This window comes from Sipha flava, unplaced genomic scaffold, assembly GCF_003268045.1.
Source record: "Sipha flava isolate LNK unplaced genomic scaffold, YSA_version1 104_pilon_pilon, whole genome shotgun sequence".
Lineage (NCBI taxonomy): Eukaryota > Metazoa > Arthropoda > Insecta > Hemiptera > Aphididae > Sipha > Sipha flava.
Window position 1 is genome coordinate 1,529,541 of NW_020271718.1, and position 21,297 is coordinate 1,550,837.

The 21,297-nt window shown below is 30.0% G+C and overlaps 1 protein-coding gene across 4 annotated transcripts in view; it reads right to left on the minus strand.

Moving 5' to 3' along the window:
• The window catches only part of LOC112684159 (eye-specific diacylglycerol kinase), a 156,913-nt gene that overhangs the window by 114,129 nt on the left and 21,487 nt on the right, over positions 1-21,297 (minus strand). For 2 of the 4 annotated variants that reach the window (XM_025555530.1, XM_025555517.1), the window contains exon 1: positions 517-1,010. In XM_025555530.1, the coding sequence (XP_025411315.1) occupies positions 517-1,010 (494 nt within the window). Of the gene's footprint in view, positions 1-516; positions 1,037-21,297 lie in introns of those variants that run through there. The other 2 variants (XM_025555538.1, XM_025555524.1) reach the window with 1 other exon arrangement.

Here is a 21,297-nt window from a genome sequence, read left to right on the forward strand (position 1 = left end):
TAGGTTAAAATAATGTATTCTTTACGTCTCGATAACTCAGAAATTCAGCAATAGAAAAAAAAACATTTTGATACTTTCCGTCTACCTAAAATAAATAAATGTATATATTACATAGAACGTTTCACGGAAACGTTTATTTACGAGGGTTGTTTTTCCGATTTCTTTGTCGGACGAATAGAATATGGATACGAGGGGTAAAAAAACAACAGAAAAAGCACCGAAAAATCGCACATTCGGAAAAACCGTGCAGCACATGGTCTTTTTCAATGTTTACACCTTTTACGTATATAAAATAAAAAGAAAAAAAAAACGTTAACTACCACGGGTCTGGAAAGTGTGAAAGGGTTCCCTGGTAAATCTATGACTTTTTCCTCGGCATCCACATTATTTATGTCCTGAGAGCCATTGTTATTTTCGGACCCGCACGAACACGAGCCAACAAAGGACCGACGACGGCCGCGTACTCCGAGTACGACGACGACGTGAGAGAACGGGCAGCAGCAACGCATTTATTACCTCTGATTCTCGTCGCCGGACGACGATCTGTTCATTTTCGACAGTTCCTCGAGATAGGCGCAGTGCACGCACGCCGCGGCGGCCGGTACCTTCTCGCCGGACGAACGGCGCCGGTGGAACAGCTGGTGCTTGGACGACGGCACCTCCAGGTAGACGCCCGGGTCGTCGCGGTCACGGTCGCCCGACGGTGATGGCGAGACGGCCGCGGCGGTGGCGGTAACCGCGGCGGACGAGTCGAAGCTTCGCGACCGTTGCCCGGTGCCGGTGCCGCCGCCGGCGGGCACGCGCAACGACGACGCCCCGGACGAACGGCCGCCGTCCGTCGCCGCAGACCGTTCCCTGCGCACGTCATCGTCCCGTTTGGCGCACCCGAGCTTGATCTCGTCGAACGACACCGATCGCACCTGCTTGGGCACTTCCAGGCTGTTCTGCGTCTTCATCTCCGCGCCCGTCGGCGTCCGCGACCGTTTGAACGTCGACCGCAGACGGTCCATGACCGCCGTTATGTTGGCCGTGGCGCCTGTCGCATTACAATACACACGTGACGCGATGTTTACACGCGCGTACCGACAGACAGACACCGGCGGTTCGGCGGCTGCCGGACCGCGCGGACTCTCGTTCTATCGGCAATACAACACGATCGTACAGTTACGATCAACAGTTACGATAACGATTTAAAACGTAACGGGAAAATGTAAAACCAAAACGCACGGAAAATGTCACTTCATTCAAACGCACCAGTAGGAATGTGTAGAGCGCGCGATAACAATGGCAGTACACGCGCACACGAACGTTGTCCACGTCGGTTTTGTGTCGCAGCAATAACGCCTGTGCACCAGTGTCGCGTTATGCTATGTAGCCGACCCAGGGCAAATTAAAATTTGCCGCCCTTAAGAAAATTACAATTCAAAATTATAAACAACACGCTATAAATTACAGTCAGTAACGTATTAACGGATAGGATAGAAGTATACTATGCAAGAGCATTAAATTTACATACTACTAATATTCATATTATGGTATATTTTAAGTAGCACATTATTACATATATTTAAATTTTATAATTATTAATTATACCTCACATATAAATTTAAAAAATTACCAGATGTGACAAAATATAATCATTCATTACTTTTTATACTACTTTTCTTATATATTAATTTATTTCTTGATTTGATGGTCGCAAATTGGTGAATAATTTCTGACCGATCAGTCTGTTTTAAAAGATCATCTTCTATGTTTAATATTGAAAACGATGACGTACAGTCATACAAGAAAATATATAATTATGAATTTTCTATTTTATGTTGATCCTCAAAAATTTACTGCTCCATCAAACATCTTAAAATTTGCCGCCTCCGGGCAGTTGTCTCCCCCCCCCTTTTGCCCCCAGTAAAACGCGGCTTTTCTAGGTACGAGTGCACAATAGACCAATGCTTTCGAGCCTAGGCTCAGACAAGCGCGCCCCTTCTATGAGATTTCTCTCCTCGAAGGACACGTTTCATACGGGGCGATGATTCACACGACCCGGGCGGATTGACGCCGCTTCCCGCCGAACTGCCGACTTTCGTACCGTTAAGTCTTGGGAGACCCCAGGCGTCCAGTGCTCGCCTGGTTTACCTAGCGACGCCACAGCCCCGTCAAGAGGTACGAGTGCACAGTGAAGCAATTTAACGCGCGCGCGAATCACGAAAACTTCCGTTGTTTCCTATCGCGTCCCATGCAAAGAGACCGGTGGAGTTTTTGCGCTTAATGATTTAAGGGGGTAATATTATTTTGGTAATGCGTTATAAAGTGATTTATCGATAAATATAAATCGCTTTACCAATTTACGAGTATTTAATTTTTTTTTTTTTAATTTTATTTAACACATTCATATCTCATATGTTATGAATTCCGCATTCTGATTCTTCTGAACTCTGGTCGTATTGATTATCAAGGCTGGGAAAGTGTATTGAATATTTGTTCAATTAAGTTAACAATTAAGTTAATTCACATGAAAATTACACCAAAGAAGTTAAAATAAAGTTAAAAAATAACTTAAGTTAACAATTAGTAAGTTAAGTTAATTACAAAAAAAAATATTTACATTAAGCGCTGACATAAATTATATATATATATAAATCTCATGTCACAGTGTTTGCGACCATACTCCTCCGAAACGGCTTGACCGATTTTAATGAAATTTAGTATATACATTTGGTAGGTCTGCGAATAGGTTCATATCTATTTTTTAAACTCCTAAGTGCTATTGTTTAATACATCGTACCTTAATTTAATAATTTTTGACCCGGTCGATAACTGCGCAGTTGAAAATTAATTATTAAATGATACTATTAAAAAACTATTAAAAACGATTTAATTATTTTTGGTATTAAATGAAACTAGACTGTAAGTACTTGAATTTGTATTTGAATAATACTAACACGAACGTGTTAATAATTAATATTCTGTCTTATTAATTTTTTCGTTATCAACTTAATGAATTACTTATATTTGTGAGTTTTGTACAGTGCCAGCAAGATACAGAGGAACTTCTTTAAGTCGTAAAATACGTAGATTTGAGTACATGCGAATTACAAGAGCCCAAAGAACAGAAGACCAAATCCAACAAGATAATACTAATGTGCATGTGAATATAGCGTGATTGCGTTAAGCTGCATCAAAAGATGCATGAGCTGAACGAAATGAACAAAGAAGATAAGAACTAGGGCAAGCACGCCATTATACAGTTAGCAGACACAGAGCAAATGACCGACAGCACCAATAGGTGCATGGATTATTTACTTCTGATTCATTCCTACGTCTAGCATTCGAGTATGAGCCTGATATTCAATATTACACTCATTCAAAAGTGGTAATTGGTGCTATGAATAAAGAATGTTTGCACTGTAATGCTCTTAAGTTTAAAAGTAAGCCAACTGGGATGTATTGTTTGTCAGGAAAGATGCAATTACCTCCTCCGGTGAATAACAACGATTAAATAACACTTAACCAAATTAGCCGGCACGTCAGCTCCAATGAAGCTGTTTGGCATATTTTTGGTTTCTCAATTCATGAATGGGATCCAGCAGTTCTTCATTTAGCTGTTCATCTAGAAAAAGGACAGCGCAAGACAGCGATCGATCGTGCTATAAATCCATTAAAAACTACTCTCACCGAATGTTTTAAATTTTGTAATCGTGTGAATGCTTTTGTACGGGCATTACTCTATTCAAAAGTACCGCGCTATTTCACATGGACTCCAAAAAAAAAAAAAAAGGAAGGTCCTGCAAGCAAGGCACGCCGATTGATGCATGTCCCGGTTAATTAAAATCAAACACGTTGGGGCGAGTATTTATAGTCAGTCCAAGGCAGACTGAGTGCTTTTATCTTAGACTGTTATTGATTAATGTCACCGGCCCATTTTCATTTCAAAATATACGTAAAGTGAATGAGCAACAGTATCCAACGTATAAAGATGCATGCCATGCATTCGGCTTGCTGAAAAACGACAACCAGTAGGAATATATGCTTGCTGAAGCAAGATTGAACTGTACAGCAAAACAAATTCGTCTACTATTCGCTATAGTATTGACTACATGTTTCCCGACCTGAGCAGAGACATTATGGTATAATATAATCACAAAGATTCAATGACTGATGATATATTGCATCAACATCGTACACGGTGCAATGATCTAACGATAGTATACAGTGACGCTATGTATAGTAAAGCATTGATTGCTATTGAGGATCATTGCATTACCATTGCCAACTTACCATTCAGACATTTCGATATGCATTCACCAAATCGAAATGCATCTGATTTAATAAACAATGAATTGAATCGTGAAATGCAATACAATATTGTGGTAATGGTAGCGATTGTTGCTCGCAACGTTCCACTAATGAATGAAGAACAAAGAAAAATTTATCATGCTTGCAGTTTTGGCAGGACAAGGTAGATTCTTTTTTTCTTTTTTTTTTATGCACTAGGTGGAAAAACATTCCTTATTTCGATCATTCTCGCCGAGATAGGTCAAATAACATCGCATTAGCTGTTGCATCATCTGGCATTGCGGCAACTTTATTGGAAGGAGGCAAAACAACTCATTCGATATTTAAACTGTCACTAAGTATTCAAAATAACCTAGACGCAGTGTGCAACATAAAAAAACAATCGTCCATGGTCGCAGTACCGAAACATTATAAAATGTTCATCTGGAATAAATGCACTATAGCACAAAAACATTCGCTTGAGGCGTTCAACAGGACATTAGAAGATATAAAAAACAACGACCAACTTTTGACAGCGCTCTGTTACTACTTTCAGGTGATTTCAGACAAACACTTCCCGTTATTCCGCTTTCAATAAACGCTGATGAGATCAACGCGTGCTTAAAATCATCGCCACTGTGGCGTAATGTTGAAAAAGTACAATTGAAAATAAATATGCGCATTCAAATGCTACAAGATCCATCCGCAGAAACATTCTTTAAACAATTATTGTTAGATATCGGTGATGGGAAAGTTACCACAAATGAAACTGGATGCATAAAATTACCGACTGATTTCTGCACAATCTTTGATTGTGCAAGATGCTCTCATTGACCAGATGTTTCCCAATGTATATAGACAATACAAAAAATCATGAGTGGCAAGCAGAAAGAGCAACTTTAGCAGCAAAAAATGTGGACGTCAACGGATTGAATCTTAACATACAACATTTTTTACCAGGAGACTTGGTGTCATACAAATCTATTGATACAGTTAGTGATGCTACTGAAGCTGTAAATTATCCAACAGAGTTTTAAACTCTTTAGATTTACCAGGCAAGCCACCGAATAATTTATAACTGAAGGTTGGAACTTCTGTTATTTTGCTTCATAATTTGAACCCATCACGGTTGTGCAACGTCACGCGATTTGTCATTAAAAAATTAATAAAAATGTTATCGAAGCCATAATTTTAAATGGCAAATTCCGAGGTGAAAATATATTATTACCGTGAATCCCTATTATACCCACAGATATGCCAATACAATTTAAACGCCTTCAATTTCCAATTAGATTGGCATTTGCAATAACTATCAATAAGTCTCAAGGTCAAATGATGTCTGCCTGTGGATTAGTTTTGAGCACATCATGTTTTTCACAAGGACAATTATACGTGGCGTGCTCTCTATAAGTGGGCAAACCATCCAGTTTTTTTGTATTGGCTAAAGATGGGATAACAAAAAATACTGTACACTCTGCTGCATTAAGGGATTAATATTGTTTTTACTTTAATTTCATAATTAGTAGTATATATAATTTTAAAAAATTAATTTTAATAAATTATTAAAAAAAAAAAAAAAATGGTTGATGTTTTTTTCATTTTTATATTCCGTCACCGTTCACAGAAGTCCATATCACTTACACTTAAATACCACATTCAAATACACTTATATTAAATTTAGTTATTTTTTTCTAGCAAAATATTCTCTAGAAATAACTTATATGACAAAACAACCGTTTGTCGCCTCAAAAAAAAAAAATTATTTACATTAAGCGCTGATATAAATTAAATATATATATATATATATATATATATTAATAATTTTCAACAGATCAACATTAACATTAATGATAATGAAAATGCATAAAAATCTTATTAAGAATATTTTCTATTCAACCCTAATGAGAGAGTAGAAAAATATACATTTTTTATTGGGATTGTTTTTAAGCACTCAAATGACAGATTTATGGTAATTTATGTATGATTTTTTTTTTTATTAATTTTTCACACAAATCACATATAATATATATTATTTAAAAAATGTATTCTTTTTATTGTTCAATAACGGTATCAAAACTATAAATAATTACTGTAGCTGAAAGTGTAACTATAAAATTATACAGACAATAAATGTATACAGTGGATACAACACATTAAAATAAATATATAATATTATTTAACTTTATAAAAATTAAAACAAAATAATACAATGGACAGGTTAATCAAAATACCTATTGAATCTCAATAAAAGAGTCCAGTTTTTGAATTTCTTCTCTTATTCAATAATATTTTATAATATCGATTATGGAATAATTATAATAATAATTGTATTCTATAATAAATGATAATATGTACCTATTCATGTAATATAGATTTACGGCCACTTTTCATGATAATGGTAATGTAATTTATGGTATTTTTACTCAAAGTCTTATGAGGGTTGACTACTTTTTCCGAGACAAGAGGGATCAGTATTATTAGTTAATACCGTAATAAATATTATGTTTTGAATTAAATTCTCCGAAATTGTTATTTTTATATTTTTCTAAATTCCATGAATTTGATATCGAACGCGGTTTTTTACAAAAACATTTTTCTAGTCTTGAAAACTAAAATTAACTTGATTGTGATAAATGAAAAAATAACACGTTAATTTCAAGTTAATCTGTTGTGATTAAATAAAAAAAATTATCTAGATATAGATAGATACTGTAGAAATTGAATTTATCTAGATATAGATAGATAAAATCACTTTTATCTAAATATAGATATATAAAATAATTTTTATCTAAATATTTATATAAGACATCAACGTTTCTATCCGTTTGTAGGCGAACTCTTTTGGTTTTGGGTAATGGTTGTATTATGTAACGATCCATTTCAAAATATAAAACATTTCACCAATACAATAAAATTGAAAATCATAGGCAAAATTATGAAAAATATGAAGACTGTCTGACGATAAAGTTTTTAATAGTACTAACCCAATATTTATTTTGTTGTACAATAATATTATGTAGACATAGGCCTGCGTGATAGTCATTCGTTTGGCTCGATAGTAGATAGTGTCAAAAAAATCGATTATTTCGATTAATCTATATATCTTAAAGACAAAATGTATATTCTTAGTTTATACGAAATTATTTTATTCACCATGTACAATAATCAATTATTGGATTGAAATAATCGATACTATCAGATAACCCATCATTTTTTTTAACCCACGGCACCTTAGGCTATTAGGTATTTAGACGTGGGGGTAGGTTGGATGCTGTAGGATTTGAACATACGGTAGGGTGAAATACGTATATGCATAGTGTATGTGTGTGCCATGTGGGGCATAACTTCGTCGCTAAAAGTTACTATTGTTACTATAGTAGTGTAGTCTGTTAAAGAAAAATAGCTATCAGTTATCACTGCTACCAATGTATAGAATATCGATGGTATCGATATTTCCGATTGTATCGATATACTCGATTAATCAATATATATTTATTTCTTATATTTATTGATTAATCGATACTATCGAGTATAAAAAACGATTAATCGATATATCGGCACAGGCCTATGTAGATACATCAAAGTACATGTTCATAGAATTGGGGTCCGGTAATAACAATTATTTAAAGCACATGATTACATGAACAATGGACATAATTTATATTTAAATATTGAATTTAAGGCGGTCGAATGTTGATGGAGAACGATCAATTTCTGTGTAAGTACAGCGTAATGCGTATTGTAATATTGCTATTTTCTTATCAACAATTATTTATGTATTTAATTATTTATTAACCATCTACCGCGCAGCTGCAATAATAAGGGTAAGCTCTCACGGACCACTTTAGAACCACGCTACGACCGCAAAACGGTGGTCGCTCGTGGTTGATATATTAAAAACATACATAATAATATGAAAAATGCAATTGAACTCAGATGGACCACTTTCTGCCGTCAGTTTCGACTTCAGTCGCATCGTGTCGACTGTATCACCCACGAAATTGTGGTCATCGATGGTTGAGCGTAACACACATATCGCGACACGTCAACCACTTTCCGACCACCACTACCAGCACTTATTATTTTATATTTATAGAAATATCATTGATATCTGTATAATCTATACATATATTATTATCATTATTATTTTATAACTAGTGTTATGAAATTTGTCGATTAGTCGAGTTGGTTGAGTTGTTCAGTAGTACATGCTCACGTGTTTGGTGTTCAATACGAGATAAATTATGACTGAACAAAGTGAAAACGACGACGCATTTGACACAGAATTGTTTGTAGAAGAATTGCATAATTTACCATGTACTTGGAATTATACCTCGAACAGTCATAGTAATTGTATTACAAAAGCTAAAGCTTGGGAGTCTCTTTTTATTTTCAATAATAGGAATGACCCAAAATTGTCGCTTCTTACGACGGTTCGGACTTCTAACGACCACAAAAAAGTTGTTTAAAAGTGGTCGATTTCACCGACAGTACAACCACAATTTAACCACAAAAAATCGTTCACGAGTGGTTCGTGTGAGCTTAACCTAACCAGTTTAGACCTATGGTGCGTTATCTCTGGTTGTAATATTCTTGTAAATGCTCTTTCGGCGTTCATAATACTACAGAACAATAGTAATACGAGCATGAGACTTAATCATGAACATATCTAGATAAATTTATCTAAAGCACAACACTGTAAATCTGTAAGGAAATAAATTAAGTTAAAAAGTTAAATCAACTTAACTTTTAACTTATTAACTCGTTAATGTCCAGGCTTTATGATTAGTGATAGAGAAAAGTATAAACATATAAATTATAGCATATAGCCTTTAAAACTTAACACATCTTTTTTATTGGCCTGAATCCTTATTATTTTTTTTTTTTAATGAAATACTTTTTGTGAATTATATCAATTCTAAGTTTCTATTTCCCGATAAATGTATTTGATTTAGTTTTATACTTTTGTTTAGAATTTATAAAATACTGTAATACTATAAATTACTGGTGGTTATATTTATATTGCAAATATTTCAATACTTTATAAAAGGAAAAATTGTATTTAATAGAAATAAAGAATGAATTGTCTTAAAAATAAAATCTAGATACCAATGTAGTCATTTAGGTATTCTGTTATTTTAATAATAAATAAAAATTATTAGTTAATATTTATTTTTTTATTGAATTGAAATTTGGGTGTTGAAAAATAAATTTCCCAATATTACCTTAAAAATGTAATATTACCACTAATTTACTAAAATAAGTTATCTAATAATAAATTACCGGTAATTTTATAACACCACCCCTGGTGTTATACTAACCTAACCTGGTGTCTTGAACATGAAATTCGTCGTTGCGACGACATTACTTTTGAACATCTGATGCCCACTCGCAGCCCCAGCAGATGAATGCACAACACCCCATTCGGAAAACGAACCAGCCAGACGCTGGCCCGGATGGTAACGAAACCTTTAACTGGTGGACTGGTCGGGGGAGTTGGGGAGGTTTACCTCTCAGGGCCGTTGACAATTATTAGATCGTGTGTCGGCCCAGAAGTATTAAAATAATTATGATACTCATATTATATTTTTAAATGTCTAACTGCTTGGTACATTTTAATGTTACACTAAAAATACGTATTGACAATGATGTTTATGTACTCGGTAATATTGTGATAGGTAATGATTAAAGGTACTGGTAGTATTGTATAATATTGTCTAAGGTCGGATCGGATCAACTAAAAGTTAATATTCAAGAAGAAAATAATGATTCGGTTTTCAAAAGTTGTATTACAATCAAGAAATTAATTTATTAATTAGGCTGCAACACGATTGCACAATTTTTCCTTTTATGACCCGATTAATTACACCACGATTGCGCGAAAAAATTGGAACTCGATTACGCCCCAATTCCTTTTTATCTGATAGAATAATGTATACAATATATACTTTCTACATGCACTCAAACTTATTACCTATTAATTCACAATTTTTCTTCCCAATTTTTACAGACTTGGGACTGTCAATAAATTATCATCGTTGGCTTGGTTAGAAATTGTTTTTTTCTAAATTACATGTATGCTAAATGTATTTACTGACATGGTCAATAGTCGACATTTTTTTTAATAAAAATAGTTTTTTTTCTATACTGATAGTCATTAGTCAATATTTTTATTATAACTATCATTAGCTCAATCAACTTTTCATTTTGATTTTGAAAAAGTGCATTTTGTGAATTACTAGTTTGAGTGCATGTATATACAAATTATAGAAAATATGTAATGTATACATTATTTTATGTTGTACATAAATTATTATACATAGTATACAGTGTTTATTAAACACATATAAATTTTATCAAGTAAACATGGATCGGAGCGCAATCGTGTTACAAATTTTTTGCTCAATCGTGGTGTAATTAGTCGGGTCAAAAAAGGAAAAATTGCGCAATCGTGTTGCACCAATTAATTATACTCTGTTACAAGTATGCTTGTTAATAATTATAAAACGGGCCACTAGATAAACAAATTTTCCTGGACCGTTCCAGTTTCCAGTTCGTCTATGAACTAAGTCATGAAATATCGGAAAACGGACCATGTTCAATGATCACACCCATCCCATCGACACTTTTCTCCGCTTACTGCCCTAAACGTGTGCTCCAATTCGAAGGAGAATACTACCAACGATTAGTTCTGCGTGCTTGCTTACTGCTGATTGTCCCACGTCCAACCACACACTACCATGTGCAACCCTCACAGCTTAATATATTCTTATTATGATTGATTCGTATCTCATATCTTCATCATAACTGTATAATTTTACATCGCCTTTCAGTATACGCGAGTGAGGTGTTTGTGTGACAGTTTTGTCCTTGCCAAGAATTATTTATTCACTTTTTTTGTCTTTACCAACCGTTGTTCGCGGTCGTTTCAACACGACGTCGATAGTTCAAAAGATTATTTTCCTTTTTTTTATTAAATAAATATAAGAAAAAAATTATTAAAGTGACCTATAAATGTGTACACCTATAATACTTTAATAATTATTTAGTAATGCGCGGTTTGGACATCAATACATTGTAAAGCGTCTGTTTACGAACGTAATTGATATTAGGGCTGTTTCTCAAATGTATCTAATTATTTTGGTGATATAGTATTTAAAAATGTTCGTAGAAATTATCCCTTAATTCGATAATCAATATCATCTTTATATTTTAAGAAAACGGATTTAATCCTGTATCACATTTGTTAGCGAACGCTCAATATAGTAATACAAAAATGTGTAATGTTTTATGACAAAAAGGTTTGTAAGTATTGTATTGTAATAATATGTAGTAATAACATAGTATTTTTGTCCGTGTAATTTTAGAACGACATCATAAGCGGTTATTCATAATTAGGTGCCTATGTACATGGGCGCCGGAGGGGGGGCAAGAGGGGGCATTTGCCCCCCTGCAATTCAATAGAATGTTGAATATTTTAACTTTTATTTTGATTTATCAACATTTTATCGATATTTTTACTTTAGTGTGTTCCGTGTGGTGTTGTTGATCGTAATAACAATATATTATAAAGCGTACCTACAAAATAATGCGTATTACATTAATCGCGCAAAATTAAATACGTTTCAATTCTGTGAATTGATATTAATCGCCTAGTGTGTAAACCATTTATGACGATCGACGCACCACGCACACATAGCTTCAGTTTTTATTTAACTAATTTTTAGGTTGTAAGGAATATATTTTTTAATGTTCTTTTGGTGTTGGATTTCATATAATTCTAACACAATTTGTAGTTTATAAGGAATAAACTTTTTTTAACGTATTTTTTTTTTATTTTTGGTTTCATTATGCCTCTCCTCCCCTGATAAATTTTCTGCGGGCGCCCATGCCTATGTCCAATACAGACTTTTTGGACAGACGTGATGTTTATATATGTACAATGAGTAGACGAATTAAAGTTACATAACTAAATTTATGAACTCATTTTTTGACCAATCACTTAGAACACGATGGTACATTCCTTATTTTTTAATGTGAACTACCTGCTAATTACTAAATCCACTTTGTACTATAGACAAAAACATTTTTGAAAATTCGTATATACCCATATGGCTGATACGATGAAACATTTGATGATGAAAATACGGGTAGGACGAGCGATGAGGTTTTAACGACCAAAGACATTATATAAAGTTAAAACCCTTATTTATGTCTAAAAAAAACGGCTTTTTAATATTAAAAACGAGAGAAACTAATATGAATTTCTACCGTTATTTGGACGTTAGATTTACTTTATTGCTAGGGCACAACATTCCTTCCTCCTAGTACAATTTTACGGATTTAGTTAGGTTACCATGGTTTAAATGGTTGTCGTCAAAACATATTCGTGTCTATAAAGCTTTCGTAATCCCCCCGTTCTTTTATTCTTTGTCTCAATCATCTCGTATAATGTATATACAACTTTTCCTAAAATGAAAAATGTCCCTCTTTAATACTAATAATATTATTTCAACCATTTTATACTTGGACTGATTTCCGCGGCTCAAGTAAGATAACTGACCTGTCAGGCATAAAGCCGACTAAATTGTTCGCATTTATTTTTTTTTCAAATGTTAAAATATTTGACATCAGGAAATTAATTCGTATAAGTGTACTAGAAAATGTTTAATAACATTATGTGTTTCATTATAATTCAATTTAATTTATCATAAAACGTATATTTGACAGTATAAATATTAATATATCAGTAAATACGAGTAATTAGTTTTGGTTTTGTAGCTATTCACTCTATAACTAAAGCATATTGTACATTATAACAATTATAAAACAATTATATAACTAATACTCAAATAACTCAACAATTATAATATTAAGTATAACTTAAAAAAAAAGTAAAAATAAAAATTTAGTACAAGAAAAAATCAAAATCAAAAGTAATGGATCAAATATAAAACTGATAAAGGGATTATAAGTGTATAAAATCGAAAAATAAAATGAAGGATCAAATTGTTTCTTAAGATAAAAAATTATATATACGAATATATAACGAACATAAATACATTGCTGTACCGTAATACAGCAATAAAACAAATATTTTAATTTTCTTTTATTGTTTCAAAATGTTAATGAATATTCCACTTAAGAGAGATTATTTTTCCAACGCATAACAATTTTAAATCACGAGAACGGTTAATTAATTGGACTACCTACTTAAAGTTAGGTTATGAGGCCTACATGAAGAGGAATATAGAAAAGCAATTTAAAAATAGATAAGAAATTTACACATTTTCCTCCTCTAATGTTTATTTCAAATGATTAAATACGATTTCGAAACTTATAGTTTATTCACAAAAACTATGCTAACGACTAAGTGTCTATGAACATTATAAAAAGAAGAAAATCGAGTTAAAAATATTTGAACATCGTTATAATTTATTTGTTAATTTAATTATGTATTATTCAGAAGCTTTACGTTTTATTAATAAAAAGAATCGTATTTATGTAATAAAACAATATAATTATAAAAGTAAAATGATTTAATTTAATTTACTTATAACTAAACTGTTGATTTCAAATTGAAGGTATGTATGTGTCATTTGACTAGTATGGCTAGTTAGTTTTAATAATAATATGATTTTTTATGGTAAAGTACAAATTATTGTATTTATGTAACCATAAAGTAAAAATACAATTAATCAATACAATTATAGAAGTGTAATAAATTAAAATGTATAAGTTACATATATATATAAGTTATAATAATATAGTTATATAAGTTATTATAAGTTATATATTTAATCACCATTAAAATTATATACTACCAGTCAGTGGCGTGGCAACAAATATGACAAAATATGCTTACCTCTGAACATTTTTGAGTTCGCCACGCCACTGGTACCAGTAAGGCTGATGGTATACCGTGAAATACCGTGTAAACGGTACACCCAAAAAACCGTAAATCGTATAAACAATGACATTTTTCTACATATAGAATTATCAACGTTTTTAGTATTTTGAATTCTGTTATTCATCGTTAATATGGTTAATATGGTTAAAGAACGACAAAAAATAAATAAAAAAGGTACCCATAGGCTATAGTTTATAGGTAAGGACGGTTGAAAAAAATCCACTTGTTTTACTAATTACTTGTGAAACTAGTTGTTTATTAGTGAAACGATATTAAAGTTAAATAAATTGGTACTTGGTAGATTTTATTTATCGTTTTGTTTTTTTAGTACCCCGAATCATTACGTTTTTATGGTATACCAAATAATTTCGGTGTTCAGTGTACCAAATTATTTCAGTTTTTGGGTATACTGAGTTCTTTCGGTATTTTCGATATAACGTTACAAACTGGTATTGAAATCAAAACCGTGATACCGAAAATTATTTTAAATACCGTCAGACCTAAGGACCAGTTATGTTGTTTGGTTTAAGGTAAACTGACAACTTTCACAAGTATCTAATATTTAGTGATACATAATCTTTCAAATTTTGTTTTATACTAATAATCAGATAATTAATATTCATATATTTTGTAGACGAAGATAAGTTTTAATGAAACCATAATATTGTAAATAGTTTAACGTTTTTTATATCTAATTATAATTTTTGCATAATTACTTATGAGATAGAAATATTATCATATGCATATAGGTATTAAGAATAAAATATATTAATCAATTTGTAAACCAATAATAAAATCAAATATAATATATATACTTAATTTGTGAATAGTTGTTTATAAATAGAGTCAAGTAATATTATTATGTTTGTAACTGCAATAGTTTGCCTTAATAATTTTGATGTATTTAAAAATTTCAATCAAGTGTTGGTGATTTTGAAATCAAAATCTTATAAAATTTTTTTAAAAACCAACGTCGAAACATAAATAGTTTTTACATATTGTATGATAGGAGGACAATTTTTATGGTGAAAATTTTTATTTTTCCTTAGCCACCATAAAAAGGGAGACATTTTTATTAATTAACGGTATTTATCTTAATATATTCTTGAATTTTTTTTCTACAGTTGTGAAAATAAAAATATTTTACTTAAAAGTTGGCTTAGGATAACGTCGAAGATGATTAATTTCCTAAAGATAATACAATTATAGCTAAATACATTCACTTTGATTATTTAATATATACAATTATTTTATAGATATTTAATTTGTATTCATAATCAATAGTCTAATCATCGCAATGGTCATAATAGTCACATTTTAAGAGAATTTGGAAAAAATAAGCATTTTCTGCAGGTGTTTGGTAGAGATAAGGAAGATTAAATTAGATTCACGAGTAAAATTTTTAAATTACAAATCAAACTGTTTAACTTCTATTTCATATTGTAATACCACAGAAAAAAGTACAATACAATGGAATATTATTACAATATAATAATAGTAATATACAATGGACTATCGATAAATCGTTGTAGCAAGGTTATTGATGTTTTAAAGTTGAACGGAACGTTATAAAACGTTCCATATTGTCATGTTATTATTTTTATCAATTATAATACGAATAATATTCATATTTCATATCAATCAGCCAAGAGAAATTTTTTTTTTCCTACGTAGAATTTGTGAAATCCTCAGAAAAATTTCACAAACCCGAAACACTACCCCTAGTTGCGTCACTGACATCAATACGTGACTTGAATTCCAGTTTAGCACTTACAAAATTATTTACGGCTAATTTTTTTTTTTTTTTTTTTACTATTATATCACGTTTTATCTTGACTATGTATGTTATAACGACTGGAAAATCTGTATTCATTATAGACACACGTGTACATATAGTAAAAATACACAAATACACATAATCAATAAACTAAATCAACAACAACAACAAAAAACAATATATTTGTATAAAAAATAAATCCAATGAACGATCACTATGCAATTTTCATTATCAAGGCTTTCCTCACTTTACCAACATATCATAATATACATATGAATGTAGGCCTAATATGTGTAGAAAGTAAAGGATACGTCATATAGATATAGTGCAACTTTTCTTAAACAGTTTCGACTGGGACCACTATAAATGATTTGTTTACACAGGTTTCCATTCTATAGAAGTATCTAAGGATCTATTGTGATGTTTATTGGAATTCAGAAGGTTAGTTTGTTTTTTTCAAGTTTCACTTTATTTTATTTATTGTTGAATATTACTAGTAAGACACTATTAACAATTTACATTAAATACTATTTTATATTCTCGTGTTAAAACATTTTATACACCTTAGATTTTATTGAATATAAATTAGTTAAATGTGTTTATATAATAATGAAAGAAGGAATGAACCATTTTGGATTCTTCTGCAGATAATGCTAATTTGTGTTGTAAGTAACTAACAGTATCTTATCAGTACAAGTATTGTAAGTGTGTCACTTACTATCGTTGTTAATTAATAGCAATTATTTTACATTTAAAAATTATCATAAATTAACATATTTATTATTGAAAATATTGAATGAGACGCTAAAAATGTATTGATTAATTAATCTATTTTAGATACTGAGTGATACGAGGAATGTATTGGTTGTTTTACCATAATGTGGGGTTTTCTTTTTTACGTCCTTATACACGGGTTTGACCAGAAGTATTGCTCCGACCATCTCAATCATAAGAAATATCTAAAAATAAATTTTATCTAGTTATTAGTTTAAAGAAGGTAATTTTTACGAATTTTCCAACAGTGTTTTAATTTATTGCAAAAAATTGACGAAAAATTTTAAAAATGCAGCAAAATTTACAAATTTCTTCATATATTATATTATCGATAAAAAATAAATTAAGTTTATTTCAAAAGAAAAAATTACGATCGTTTAAGTATTACTTTTTGAAAAAACGATAAAAATTATGAAAATCCACCACATTTTTTCGTCTAAAATTTATAAAATTTTCAATTTGTATACTTAAGGCTTAAAAATAGGATGTTATGTGTTCATTAGATTTTTTTTTAGAAATATCTTGAAAGTCAAAAAAATGATTTATAAGCACTATTAAATTAAATTTTGATGAAATCGGATATTTCAACAGATTTTCATTAAACGATATTAGTAATTTACTTAAAGACATTTTATAGTTTTATATTATTTTAATGAAGTCTATGCTGTTTATAGGCACTTGAAATTTTTGATTTTCCCATCTTTAAGATGCGTTCTATTTTTTTTTTTTTTTATTGCAAAAGTTAGAACGTTAAAAGTTGAACTTACTTTATTAAACAATTTGGTTCTTCAACTATATCTGCCATCTTCAAAAATATAAACTGATATACTCGACCCTATTCACTTGAAATCGTTTATCGAGAGCAATGTTGTCTGCATTGAATTCAAGTTTAAAAAAAACCAATACAAGAATTCCATTCACCCATCCCTGTATCATTTCTGAACGTGGGTTAAGTCTTTTTTATTTATTTATTTATTTTTTTCTTGAATTTAGAATACCATCAAACAATCATAATACTCATGTTTTTTGTTTTTTGTTCTCTTGTTACTGATTCATACTTAATACGAAGCATTACGTTTTTTAAAGGCCTAAATTCGACTAATGATGAAATTCATGTACTGAATAAATGGTATATATATAATATATATATGGGTAATATTACCCATATTATTTGGAACAATTTATTGTTTATCTAAATATTTTATTAATTTTTAACATATAATTAACATACTACATCAATTAGCTATTATAAACTAAACATTTTAAATGAATAAATGCACGCACAATTAATTTTAGCCGTAATAGATTACATAATCCATGTAATATTGTACTGCAATAGTTTTATAAACCATTTTAATATTAGTTTGATACCTATCATTGTTTGGTCATTGTTAGTGCCCTATTAAATAAAAATATTCTTGCTTTAATTCGAAAGTAAATAACAACTTGTTTTAATGTAATAAATTGTTTAACAAATTAAATGCTAAAATAATTCAGCATTAATTTGATGCGAATGTTTTCCAAATACAATGCCATTATCAAATTATATCACTCTGGGTTCTATTGTAAACATTGTATTGTCCTACAGCGTCTCCCTGTGTTCGTGTTTTATAAGTGAGTAAAAAAAAATAATAATAATAATCGATTTATTGTTTCTACTCTCGTGCAACATTATCGTCATTTATCATAAACAGTATCGGAAAACGCCCTTTCCATGTCACGAGGATGTTATTTTTTACATGAGCCTCTCATTAAACATGTCACTCAGTGACGTAGTAATTTTAAATTCCGGTTTCGTGAACTTATAGAGATCGATAACTATTTTCACGTTGACAAAAAAAATATTTGTCATTATGACATTGACTATTATTTTTCTAGGATATGGTATATTTGAAGAATATATAGTATATACACTTATTGTATAGACAATATAAAAATGTCTAAGTTTGTTTTTATGCAACAAGTTTATAAAACACAAAACCAAATCGTACCTCATTAATGTAAACATTCTATAGAAATTGAAAATAGGTTTTTGATATTTATAACAGCTGGTCAACATGTGAATTCCCAACTTAAATATAATTGTATTATACATGCATAAATAAAAGGTTAAACAGTTATATTTTTTAAAAATATAACCATAACTATAATTATACATAGTTATATCATACAACTAATATAAAAAAATAATATATTATATGTATTATGAACTTAATACATATATATAAATATATTATATGTATTTGCCGTTTTCAATTAAATTTCAAAAGGCGTTATAATTAGAAAACAAAATAATAATACATCAAATAAAATAATTTTACAATTATGTCCAAATAAATATCGTTTTTTCTAATAACTTAAATTTTAAAAAAATTAATGGAACTCTAACATTAAGTATCAAGTTTCCATGTGATAAGGCTGTATTTTTAATTAAAACAAATTCCTGAATAAACATCCCTAGTGATTTGTTTTAGTTCTTTATCTAATTACTATTGTTAAAAATGACCAAGAAACTTCCTAGTCTGGGTTTATTATATTATGGCATTAACATTTTTAATTGATTTAATAAAATATATTGGTGTATTTTTGTGCTCTTTGGGATGACCTATATAAATTATTTAGTTAATTTTTGTTAATCTTTACAAAATATCCCACATGAATTTACTCGTTGAACTTCCCTTGTCACTTTAAAATAGTCAAAGCCTATAAAAAGCTCCCAAAATGTGTAAAATGATAATAAGTTTTGAATTAATAATAATATTAAATATAAAAATAAATTATTCGTATACCGAAATTTAGTAATATATTTTTTATATTTAATATCTTACTCTATTGTAAATGCCTATACATTATAATACTCGAAATTTACGAGCGATATGTCAATCGATACATGCTAATATTTTGTGGTTCAATATTAATGTTATTATTAGGGAACGGATTTATATGTAAATGCATATTTTTATTAAAACGAGATATTTAAGATTCGATAAGAAATGTTCATGATTTAAATCATTCCTATGAATATGATGCTACTTTAATTTTACATATTTTACATATTTCACTAATTTGTATATATACTTTAAACAAATTTTATCATTTCACGTCTTTTTCGTACGAAAATACAAGAAATTATTTCAAATTTAGATCCAGTAACTTCTATCGCTATTAGAAAAGTTCAAAATATTATGCAAAATGAAACACTGAAAACTAATTTAATTTTCATCTCAGTGACTTTTAGTTTTATTGCATATACATTTAAAAAATTAGAAAAAAAAATGTCCTTAAATGATAGTAGCAAATTGTCGAATCAACGATTAAAAAATGAAAACTCGTAAGCGGATCAATAGGAGATGTTGTAAAAAAGAAAATTTATGCTGTTACAGTAAAAAATTCCAAGCTATATTGATTTTAAATCAATATGTTAATCAATATATTTTAAATCATTATGTCATTGATTAATGACATAATGAGTGGCAGACACCGATCTAAAAATTTAGAATTATCGCCTTCTGATATTATGCGCTTCAAATATGCTTCAATCAATCGATGTAGTTTGATGTGGAACGATCATTTAGCCGTTTTAAAAATATTTTCAGATCTAATAGGCGACATATAATATTTGATAATTTAAAAGCTATTGTAATAATTCAATGCAACAAATCATTTTGATAATTTAATAATTAAAATTTTTTTTTTTTTTAATTAAATTTTTTTCCTACATATTTGGATGTTTTTAGCACATATTTTAAAATTTATACTTGCATATTTATGTATTTTTATTAGTTTATATGACATGGTAAATGATTTGTTTCTATGATATCGTATCAAATATATGCATTAAGTGTCAAAAATATCTGTTGATATTGAAATGTCGATATTCACTTGATTGTATAAAACTGATTAGTTAGAAATTCATTCACGATTAGGATTAAACAAATTTTTTCTGTATAAATCATACATATATATTTCATAATTTAACAGAAATATCACTATCAATACTTATGACTAGGGTTCGGAATTCAATGCGAAATACATCTTTTTTTTGGATGACCTTAGGCAATACTTTTCAAGTACATAATTTATTAAATGTAATAGACACTTAAAAACCGTAACTTTTATTTTGCATTTTTCAATGTTTTATCTTTTAAAGATCATTTTTTAGTATGTTTCAGTAATTTTATTTATTTCAATGTATTTTTGTATATTATACGAGTATATTATATAGGACTATACATATTACAAATCTTAAATGTTAAGTCATTTTTTTTTAAAGCATCTTATAGAGTTTTGAAGTTTAAATGTATGGACCCAACTATTCCTTTAACAACTCAACCAATACTGTCGCGTTGAAAATTTCGATAGAAGTTGCAGTATACTGCTTTGAATATTTTCAATTTATTAAAACAGTTATCAATAGATTTGAAGAAAACAATACTATAGCCATAAAAAAAGCGAAACATTTAATGGCAGTCAAAGAAATATAATCAAATATAATTATTATAAAAGCCAACCATGGAAATATACCAAGCAGTAAAACTTCTAAAGTTATACTTTTAGCTGA